This window comes from Citrus clementina, unplaced genomic scaffold, assembly GCF_000493195.1.
Source record: "Citrus clementina cultivar Clemenules unplaced genomic scaffold, Citrus_clementina_v1.0 scaffold_5, whole genome shotgun sequence".
Lineage (NCBI taxonomy): Eukaryota > Viridiplantae > Streptophyta > Magnoliopsida > Sapindales > Rutaceae > Citrus > Citrus x clementina.
This window is the reverse complement of record NW_006262201.1, coordinates 1,472,199-1,482,703: the sequence shown is the minus strand read 5'-3', so window position 1 is coordinate 1,482,703 and position 10,505 is coordinate 1,472,199. Positions and strand designations below refer to the sequence as shown.

The following is a 10,505-nucleotide window of genomic DNA, read 5'->3' as shown; positions in this document are numbered from 1 at the left end:
AGCTCTCAATTGCTTGCTTTTACTCTTAGCAAGACCAAAAAGAGGAGGGGGGCAAAAAAAATTAAACAAGAGATACATCAAAATGAAGAACTACAACTATTTCATCATCTTGGCCAATATTATGGCTTTGTCTTGTGCCTTCTCGTTGTATAACGTTGAGGCCAACTCTGAGGTCGATAAATTCTGTCACAATGTTGAATTCCAAGCGGATTGCTCCGCCTCCATTCCTGCAAAAATTGGTAACGTGGTAAACGAAAAGGAAGTCTTTTACGCTGCCGTAAAAGTCCTTGAGGACAGGGCTAATGCAGGAATTGATGAGGCTACAAGTAAGAGACCATCAAGCTCAGCAGAGGTCCAAGGCATGCTTATGGCTGCAATTAGTGATTACACTAATGTGGTGGAAGCTTGTGAGAAAGCCAAAGGATCTAAAAACGTAGCTGAAGTTGAGTCTGTACTTAAAGAAGCTGATAATAGTATTAAAAATGTTAATGACATTTTTGCTATCCAAGAAAATCCTGTGCAAGGTATCAATGAAAACATGCATATGGCGGCTAGGACTGCAATTCAATTAATCCCAAAGTCACTTGAGTAAATAAATGATTCGAGGATTCAAAGGATAAGGTGACTGTATTTTGATTTTCAGATTGTTTGGAATCATGTATGCTCTTTGAAAGCAGATAGTTTTGCTTATTATATAAGGTCTTTTTTTTTTGTTTTGTTCAATTAATAAAATGATCAATGTGTTTTTTGGTTTTATGACGGTCGAGATGCATTCATTAACGACATAAATAAAATTTATCTTGCGATTAAATAATTGATGCTTGTAATTGACAGACAAATGGATTCATGACAGGACACTTGATTCTCAGGTCTTCATGCACAGAAAAGGTTAAACATTCCTAGGTCACAGATATTATAGATATTAAGATCTGAGCTTTAACTTTGTTTAGTATTGAAATTATATAACTTTAAAGCTGCAGTTACTATACACAAAAAAAAAACTAAAAATTAATAATGTGTAATAAATTAATACGATTTTTAAGTAACAATTTTTAAAAAAAATTAAAAATACTATAATTTTTTTAATTGTATAAATATAGAATTAAATCATCTTAATTTCTAAGTCAGCAAGAATTGTCTACCAAAATACTCTAGTACTTTTGATACTATGATTGATCATCCAATTTTGGGCAATCACAGCAGATCCACCATCGGTACGTGATTCATAAGGTTATTTAATTTAATTAGTATAATTAGGCTTATTCAGGTAGCATTTCAATTAATTTATTATAAACCGAATTGCAATCTCATTAGTTTCCATTGCTTTCATTCAATAAAGTCCTCTCCTTTTTCCCATCTGATTATTTATCTATCTCAACCTTGTGTTATCAAGTCGTTTGGATCTAACTCAGGTTCGGCTCAAATGGCATATCTTGGGCTTAATCGACAATATAGGTCTGTTAATTAAATTATGCCATAATAATTCTCATAATTTAATACGCATTTATTTTTCTTGTAAGCTTTAACTTACAGGATGTGTTTCACGCATATTAATTGTTCTTTCTTCTTGTCCTTCCACACTGTTTCCAAATGGAAAGCCTCCAAATATGAACCCCTTCGTTCCTCTGTTTTAACTTTTAACATTTTACACTAATTATTAAACGGTGAACGAGTTAAGCATTAACTAACTGAAACAGATTTGAACTCAACAACTAAAATTGCATTGTTCTAATGGTATAAAAACCTTAAATTTCTGATGTCTATCAAAAATATTGTTCCAAAGATATCACAATCCCACGGAAAAATCAAAAAACCAAACAAATTTCACTTTGTTTATTCTGTTTTTCAGTCTACCTTTGTCAGAACTAATAGAAATATGTTGATACCAACCTTAGGTTCTGTTTGTGATTGATGTGCTATAACTATTAAGATACGGTTGTTGCGGAAAAATAAATTGTAATTATAAAAAAAGTTAATAATATGTTGCATGACAAAATTATTAAATATATAATAAATTTTCAATCATATAAGTGAAAAATCATATTAATAGTTAATATTTACTAAATATTTTAGTACTGTACCTTTTAAGTTATACCTACTAATTTCAATCCCAAATGGATCCTTAATTAGCATGGTGCAATCTATGAAACCATCTCAATTAGTACAATGATAACGAGTGTGATTTTTTTTTTTTTCCCTATATCGAAAACGATTATTGAATTTCACCCCATTCCTTCTAATAAGACTCAAAACGTGAACGTAAAATATTGGACCCAAATAAATAGTGGATAACTCCTAATGAGTTCATTCCGACCCCACTCTATCTTACACAAGAATAAATAAAAGTTAAACTTATAATAAAGTTACCCAAAAATTTGCTTTAGTGGGCTTAAGGTGGGACTCATTTGTGGTTCCATGTCATTTTCCTTTTGCATATAGAACACGATTAATCGTTCCACAAATGGGACGGAATAGCAGTGGTGGGCTAGAAGAATCTAAACCACTTGAGGAACACATGAATTAAAACAAGACCATTGACTGTTTACTTCAGATTTAAAGTATACACACAGTTTGCATATTAAGAGCTTGTAAGCATTTCAAAATTTTGATTTTCTTTCAGCAACTATGCAGCTTTTCCCGGAAAAAGTAAGAAGATTTTGGAACGGATGGGAAATTCGGGACACTAGTTTTAGTTCCTCTTTCTTTACAAAGGCTTCTCTGTTTTGAACTAAAACATCTCATAGTAATTATTAAATGGTGATTTAAGTAGAAATGGAGTTTGAAATTGAAAGAGAATGTGCTGTGTCTCAGGCATTTTCTTGTACTTGTTGGTCAAGTTATCATTGGAAGCGTTAAGTACTGCAAGTGGACTTTTGGTTCTCAAGTCTTCAAGCAAAGATAAATTTAAACATTAATTCCAAGGTATCAAATATCTAAGACAGAGTATTTAACTATGTTCAACATTGCCAAAAAAAAAAAAACTATGTTCAACAGCCACCCTATGGGAGTTCGCCACGCTTGAAGCTACGCACCATAAGGTGCTCCACCTTCTCGCACTAGATTTGATGCTCTGTCCTCCATCATCCAATTTTAGGTAATCATGATAGGTGGTGCGATGTAGGTTCATTTAGAAGAATTTTTAGGCCTGTTTGGCAGTAAGGTTCTGTGATAATCCAACTTGTAGGCAATGGAAGCAAACAGGAACTTATTCTAATTTTTTCCGACATATTATTTATCTAAATTTCGTATAATCGAGTAATTTGCATACATGATCTGACTGATGTTCGCCTCAAATGGTACATCTTGGCTTAAATCCACAATTGGTTTGTGAATTAAACTATATGACACAAAAATTTGCATAATTTAATGTGCATTTATTTTCTTGTAATCTTCGACTTGTAGAATGTGCTTCACGCTTCCTTCTTTCTTGTTTTCAAATGAACATTGATTCCTCTATTTTGACTGTAACATTTTAAAGTAGTATAATAAACCGGCGAACGACTTGAGGGTTAAACCAACCATAATAGCTTTAACTCAAACAACTAGAATTGCATTGTTTTAATGGTATAAAAACTTTTAATTTTCTAATTTATATGAAAAACTTGTGCCAGTCAACACACTCCCAAAAGAAAAACCTACAATTTCACTTCCGAAATAATTGAGGCACATCTGAATCGTCATCTTAATTAAACCATACAAGATTTCGTTGTGTACGTGCACATCTAAGACAGCACGAGTTGAGAGTATTCAGTTCCTAAAATGTACTACTATTGGGAATTAACAGTACTAACCTACAGCCACAACAAGCACGCTCTTCCAGTGGTCAGTATCTACTGCCTCAGCCTAAGACCAACATTGCAAATGGAGAAGAATAACTGCTTTCCTGACAATGAGGTGTCATAGAAGTCAGAAAAGATGAATTGAGTTCACTTTGCTCTACTTTTTGATGCAATAAGTGATAAGTGAATATGATTTGATCGGTGAACTGTTACGCTTGCCTAGCTGGATCCCAGCATTTTGAATGTAAAAGCTTCTGTCACACTGTAAGAGATGCACCATTGTCTGCTCCTGTAAGATTGAGTATCGTTGTAGCTGCCTTCAAAGCCCTGGGCAATAGATGGTATGAAAGAAACATCTGTTAGGTAAGCCAATAATGTAAATAATATGAACATATCTACCACATATAAAATTCAAACGACTGAGATTTATTATGCAATAACAGTGGTATGGTCTTTATGAATTTCTGCAGGACTGTTAAATTCAACACAAAAACTGTCTTAAAACTCTCATTCTTCCCCCAGCTTGCAGTATTCTCTTTTCTCTTCATAACTATACATGATGAATGCTTAGCAGGCCATCAAGGCAGTCTAATGATTTTCTATATATATAGCTAATGATTATGACAACAAATATAAATCGGCACAAAGTTCAGTCTTATATTAAAGAATGAACAAACGATGTCATTGTATTAAAATTAAACAGATTTAGAAAGCATCTAATCATTGCCATTGAAGTAAGCTTCCAACACTTTACCAGAAGGTTCCTCCTATGATTTTGTTCAACATTTTGTTGATTTATTTTCAATAGGAACCCAGAACATCCTAACTTCATCAAAGAATCCTTTATACACATTTTTTCAGTTCATTGATTTGCATAAGTGATTACTGATTAGAAGCAAGTTTCCTAAGCAGTCAGTGGCAGAACCAAACAAATATAGAAAGAAGATGGCATTTCTTTTTCCATAAAAAGAAAGAGAGTTACATACCATGCATCAGGTGGCTGGTATGATGCAGCAGAAGTGCCAAAGCAGGACGTAAGCATGTCAGTGTTAATAACACCAGGATTTAAAGCAACAATTGCCATCCCATCAGGCACCTCCTTTGCCACTGATCTGGACAACCCTTCAACTGCCCATTTTGAAGCACAATAAGGTGCTACCTGTTGAAATAAAAAGTGGTTTTAAGCATAGACCATCACAGTTATAAGGGAAGTCAGGAATGCCAACCTCACTTGGACATAGATAATAAACGAAAAAATGAGGTCATTATACAACCCTAAGAATGCAGTCTCACAGACCACATTCTTTTCAACTTGACATAGTAGTTTTGTTTTAAAGCGGTTGATGGTAATGTTACAGACAATCCATAATGTATAAATAAAGAAAAGGCAAAGCCTACTTTTACCAGAGTTCTGGCAGACCAAAAACAAATCTAAAAACAAATTTCGTTTCAGATACCCAGAAATTCCTCGAACTTCGCATGTTCAGAGAGTTCTGATCTGGGGACTACTACAAAACCAATTTCACACCTCAACTGTAATTACCAATGATGGAGTGCCAACTATATCATCTCCATGATTTATTTCCCTAAAGAAATGCCTGCTTCAATGGATAACTTCTCTAAGGTCTACTAACCATAAGGTCTAGCCCCACTGGCTGGTAGGCAGCCTTATCAAGACTTAGGTCTTTGGTTCAATTCTCATGTACTGTGTGTAATTACTTATTCAAAAGAGAGAGAGAGAGGAGAAGGCAAGGTCAGCGGCGAGAAAGGGCAACAGAGAAGAGAGAGGTGACAAATAGGAAACCAAGAGAGAAGCAAGGAGAAAAAGAATTAGCAAGGAGACGATATAAAAAGAAAGAGAAAAAGTAAGGTGTGGAGGAGAGAAAGGATAAGGCTTTTAATTTGATTTTGACAAATAATTTTCATGACATTAGAAATTTCAGCATATCAAGACATTTGACTATTACATTTTAAGATATCTGGTCATTAAACATATTGGTCACGTTCATTTCAACATTTGGCCAAACGTTAGGAATATCAACAAGAAATTGCCTATACAAGTAGACAAATCAGCTAATTTAATGTAATGTAGACAAAACGGAATCAATCACAGAACTTAAGGACCAAACTAGGAGGAAAAGAATTATAGTTTATTCAAGGAAAAATGTTTGATATTTCATTCAAATCTAGCCATGTACTCTGAGTGCACAGTTATAACAATAAAAGCAATATTAAGCTAATTATAAATCAATATAATTCAGAAAATACTAACATGTTTCAGATAAAGTACAATGGACATGTCAAATTACCAGGGCAGCACCAGATCTTCCCCAACCAGAAGACATATTAACGATAATCCCTTGCTTGATTGGAATCATCAAAGGAATGAAGTGACGCAACATATTTGCTATGCCTTTCACATTAGTATCAATAACAGTGTCGAATTCTTCTGGCGAAACATCCCAAATCTTGTTATTTTTATTAATAGTACCTGCATTGTTTACTGAATATACATTCAAGTTAGCTCTATGGGCAAAGCAGTTTCACATTATGAAGGATTAAAAGTAAAAAAAAAAAAAAGGACAGAATCAATACTCTCTAATTGTTGCACAAGCAATCATATTTCTACATCAAAGTGTCCAAGAACATTCAAGAAAATGTCATTTCACAACCAGAACAGACACATGATGTTTTGAATCAACATACAAGCATATTCAGAGGGTAAAATCAAATTGAGAACTAACCACCATATTGATGCATACACAGGCAAGAGTCAAGTACATTCCAAGTCAAAAACTTGTCCTCATCATCCTGAACTCATAAACTGCTAAATACTCATTTCTTTTCATGCTACCAACATATTCGTGCAACATCATCATACGTACCTATAATTTATTGTTCAATCAATGAACATAAATAAAAAAATTGACGGTACACCACTTTTAACTCAGATAATGAATCGGTTGAGTTTAGCCAAAATTCTCAAATCAGCAGAACTAAACCAAACCCAGCTAATCAGTTTAGCAACGGAAATATTTCCAACACCTAAAGTTATGTCGAATGCTAAGAACAACGAATCAAACATTGAAAAAAAAAAAAGGTAAAAAGAAACATAATCATATACCTATAATATCAGGAACGCCTTTCTTCTCCACGACAAGACGTGCTAGTTCTTCAACACTGCTATTTGACCTCTGCAAAAATCATATCAAAACACTCATTATTATTTCCATAAATCACCCGCAAAAATTAAAAACAATTCAGCCAACACACATTGCAACACCCATATCCGATCCTATTACATTTCTCAATGCTTCGCTCAATAGTCAATACTGCTATGTCAATACCAATCACATCATCCAACTCAATTATTACAGATTTTGTTCCATCTTAATTGATAAAAAAATTAATTTTCCCTGCTCAGTAGTAAATAGTAAAATTGAGATGAAGAGGCAATTATAGATAATTAAAAAAATAATTCTTTTTGATAAAAAATTGAAATTTCATTCACTATTATTACTCATAAAGCTTAACGTAATAGCAATTAAACGAATGAATGAGGGAAGAGGCAGACAGAGTACTGACGATGTCGACATTGAGGAAGAGGTGGTGGTCGGGATTAGGGAGTTCTGATTGGAGGGAGGTGAGCTTATCCTGAGTGCGGGAGCAGCCGATCACGGTGTGGCCGCGCTTGGCCAACTCTTGAGCTAGGGCTCGCCCTAATCCTCTGCTCACTCCCGTTATCAGTACTGTTCGCGATACGCTCTTCCCTATCCCGTTAAACGGCGTCGTTGCTGCCATCGTTGTTATTGTTATTTCCCTCCCTCTCGAACTCTCGATTTCGCTCGCTATTCTGTTTTTATTTTGTTTGCGATTTTGTGGGCTTTTATACGATGCGGTCAGTGGCTTCGTTCGTGTACACGTTGTGGATAGACTGATTTTGGTGATTTTTTTTTTTTTTAAAATACGGTGAGTACCAGGTCGGAACGGCGAAAACCAGATCTGTATCCGGATGTAGGTGTATCCGGATCCAGATCTGTATTGGTATTTTAAGATTTGGATTTGCAACTACATTCGTATTATTTATTGCAGATTTGAATATAAGTGATATCTGTACAGATTTTGGATGGATATTTAAAATATTTGGCTATGCACATTTAAAATATTTTTTTGTAAATTTATAATATTTTAACTATTTTAAAAATAAAAATTAATCATCCAATACTAGACAATCTAAAATAATCTAAAATAATGTTTATGGATACTTGGGTGTATTATAGTATTTGTGTGTGTAATATGCTTTTAGCTAAGGGTTTGTGTTTTCTCATATAAATTTTTTTTTATTTAATTTACTTCAAACAAATATGTGGATCTAGATATCCGATTTCTAAATGCAAATGATTTGGATCTACATCCAACTGCATGCGGATCCTAAATTTCTATATCTAAATCTTCAATTCTTATTACGTGGATCCAAATTTTTCTGAATTCGGATTTTTTGGATCTTTGTGGATGCGGGCAACGTCCATATTTATGTGTCACCTCTACTACCATCCAATAGATTGGTTCCCCAATTTTAATAGTAATTATAATTAAAATTCCAATTATAACTACAACTATTACTTACAAATATTGTGGGTCACTCATCTGTTAGATGATAAATTTATAGTTAATAAAGTTGTTTATCTACCATCCAATAGATTGGTTAAAATTAAAATTAAAATTATAATTATAGTAAAATAATAAGATAACAAAATTCGGCTGTAGAAATACACCATTATAGCATAATACCTTGGACATGAAATTAACAAACTTTATTTTTTGTTCTTTCTCATAGTTGTTGTATATGAAATTGGAATAGGTTGTATTCCCATCCATGTGCTTACTACATCTAAGAATCAGAATAGACTATTACGAGTTGCCAAAATATCCTTTGTTAATTACTGTATAGTATTGTTATTATCTATTATAATGGTAGCAATAATAATGATAAAAATAAATAAATATAATAATGATAATTATAATGACAATTGCAATAATAATAAAAAATATTAAAAATATTTTAATCAACACAATTGTATGGGTTGATCCATCACTTATCGTTTTAATAGAAGACAACAAGTCATTAAAACAGATATAATATGAAAGATGCGTTGTCCCTCAAATTTTTACAACTAACATGCACAAATAGTATGCGTCAACGCATGCTATTTCTTCATTTGTGTATTGATTGTAAATGATATGTTATCGCCTTCAAAATGCTGTGGGTGTTAATACTTCTATTTCTTTCCTATGAGAGCGATGCACCATCTTCATCGTTGAATTCCAAATGATTTTATTAAAAGTGATCAATTGTTTGTTTTTAACGGTTACATGGAATAATAATTACAATTGTATTTGGAAAAAAAGAAAAATAAAAAAAAACAAAGAAGTGCGAGTGATCACAACATTTGAGTTCAAATTCCAGTCCCAACTGTTGTGGGTCACTCATATGTTAGATAATGAATTTATAGTTTATAAAAATTACTTATCTATCATCTAATAGATTGGTTTTCCAATTTTAATAGAATTGTGATGACAATTCCAATTACAATTGCAACTATTAGTTACAATTGAAAATATAATTATGATTATAATAAAATAACAAGCTAATGAACTTCGGCTATATAAATACACCATTATAGCATAATATTGTGGATATGAAATCCACAAACTTCATATTTTCTTTTTCTTTTTCATATTTCTTGTATATGAAATTGGAATAGGTTGTATTCTCATTTGTGTGCTTATGCGTCTAAAAGAATCGAAAGGGATTGTTATGAGTTGCTAAAGTATTTTTAGTTAATTATTGTCCTTACTATTGTTATCTATTATAATAGTAAGAATAATAAAGATAAAGATAAAAAAATAATAAATATAATAACAATAACAATGATAATTATATTGACAATAACAATAGTACAAAAAATATTAAAATTATTTAATCGGCAAAATGGTATTGGATGATCCGTCGTTTATCGTTTCACAAGAAAATGACATGTCATGTGCTCACATATATGTCCAGCGATGCATCATCCATCATCGTTTAGTCTTGTCCTATCTAAACCAATCCAACTATAAAATTTTCAAATGTGAATTAATTAGGAATGGCAGAAAAATTGACTTGACTTGAGTTTTGGTGTTTCGGGCTAACTTGGCTCGCCCCAACATGTTTTCTGAACACTAAGGTCAAACTTGAACTTCATCTACGAAGCCTGAGCCCAGCCCAAAAGCCCAAGAAATGTTTAAAATTTTTAAATTTATATATTGCTTTAACTAAAATACACCTTTTAACGTATATTTTAAGTTTTAGATTCTTTGAGCCAACTTTTAAAGCTACTCTAATAAAAAAAATGAAGTTTTATAAACTATAAATTTGTTAAAGATTGGTCTATTTCGTTCTCTAAAATGTATTTTGAATGCTGTTATTTTAATAAAATTTTATATTATTAAAATATCCATAATATAATTTACCATTATGGACAATTAAGAATAATAAATTAAAATACTTTTACTCAACAGCCACTAAATCTTATATACAAAATCTGAGTTTTAAAACATACATCAAAATCTAACTTATCATTCAAATAATATAAATATCTCTGCTTCATTAAAACCTGATCTGCCTAAAGCCGTGCTAGGGTCGGGTTCGGGCTTTCCAGCCTAAGCCCGAATTTCACTATCCCT

General features: G+C 32.5%; 1 protein-coding gene across 2 annotated transcripts; it reads right to left on the bottom strand.

Annotated features, from left to right (window-relative positions):
* Positions 1-3,292: 3,292 nt before the first annotated feature.
* On the bottom strand, positions 3,293-7,848 carry LOC18041964 (NADPH-dependent pterin aldehyde reductase). 2 transcript variants are annotated; one of them, XR_002905383.1, is made up of 6 exons: positions 7,365-7,848; positions 6,904-6,973; positions 6,089-6,282; positions 4,766-4,938; positions 3,792-4,106; positions 3,293-3,462 (listed from the first exon to the last, which is right to left on the bottom strand). XR_002905383.1 is itself a non-coding variant. In XM_024184234.1 (5 exons), exons 1-5 carry the CDS (start codon positions 7,578-7,580, stop codon positions 4,037-4,039), a joined length of 723 nt encoding a protein of 240 aa, XP_024040002.1. In that variant the 5' UTR covers positions 7,581-7,848; the 3' UTR covers positions 3,570-4,036. The 2 variants fall into 2 exon arrangements, 1 of the variants encoding a protein (XP_024040002.1); XM_024184234.1 differs by lacking the exon at positions 3,293-3,462 and having other exon boundaries at positions 3,570-4,106.
* Between the last annotated feature and the right edge of the window lie 2,657 nt (positions 7,849-10,505).

Coding starts and splice junctions, on each gene's coding strand:
- LOC18041964 (XM_024184234.1), bottom strand. CDS start 7,580: ATGGCAGCAACGACGCCGTTTAACGGGATAGGGAAGAGCGTATCGCGA. Junction 6,283..6,903: donor AGGCGTTCCTGATATTATAG/GTATATGATTAT, acceptor ATGTATATTCAG/TAAACAATGCAGGTACTATT. Junction 4,939..6,088: donor GAAGATCTGGTGCTGCCCTG/GTAATTTGACAT, acceptor TTATTTCAACAG/GTAGCACCTTATTGTGCTTC.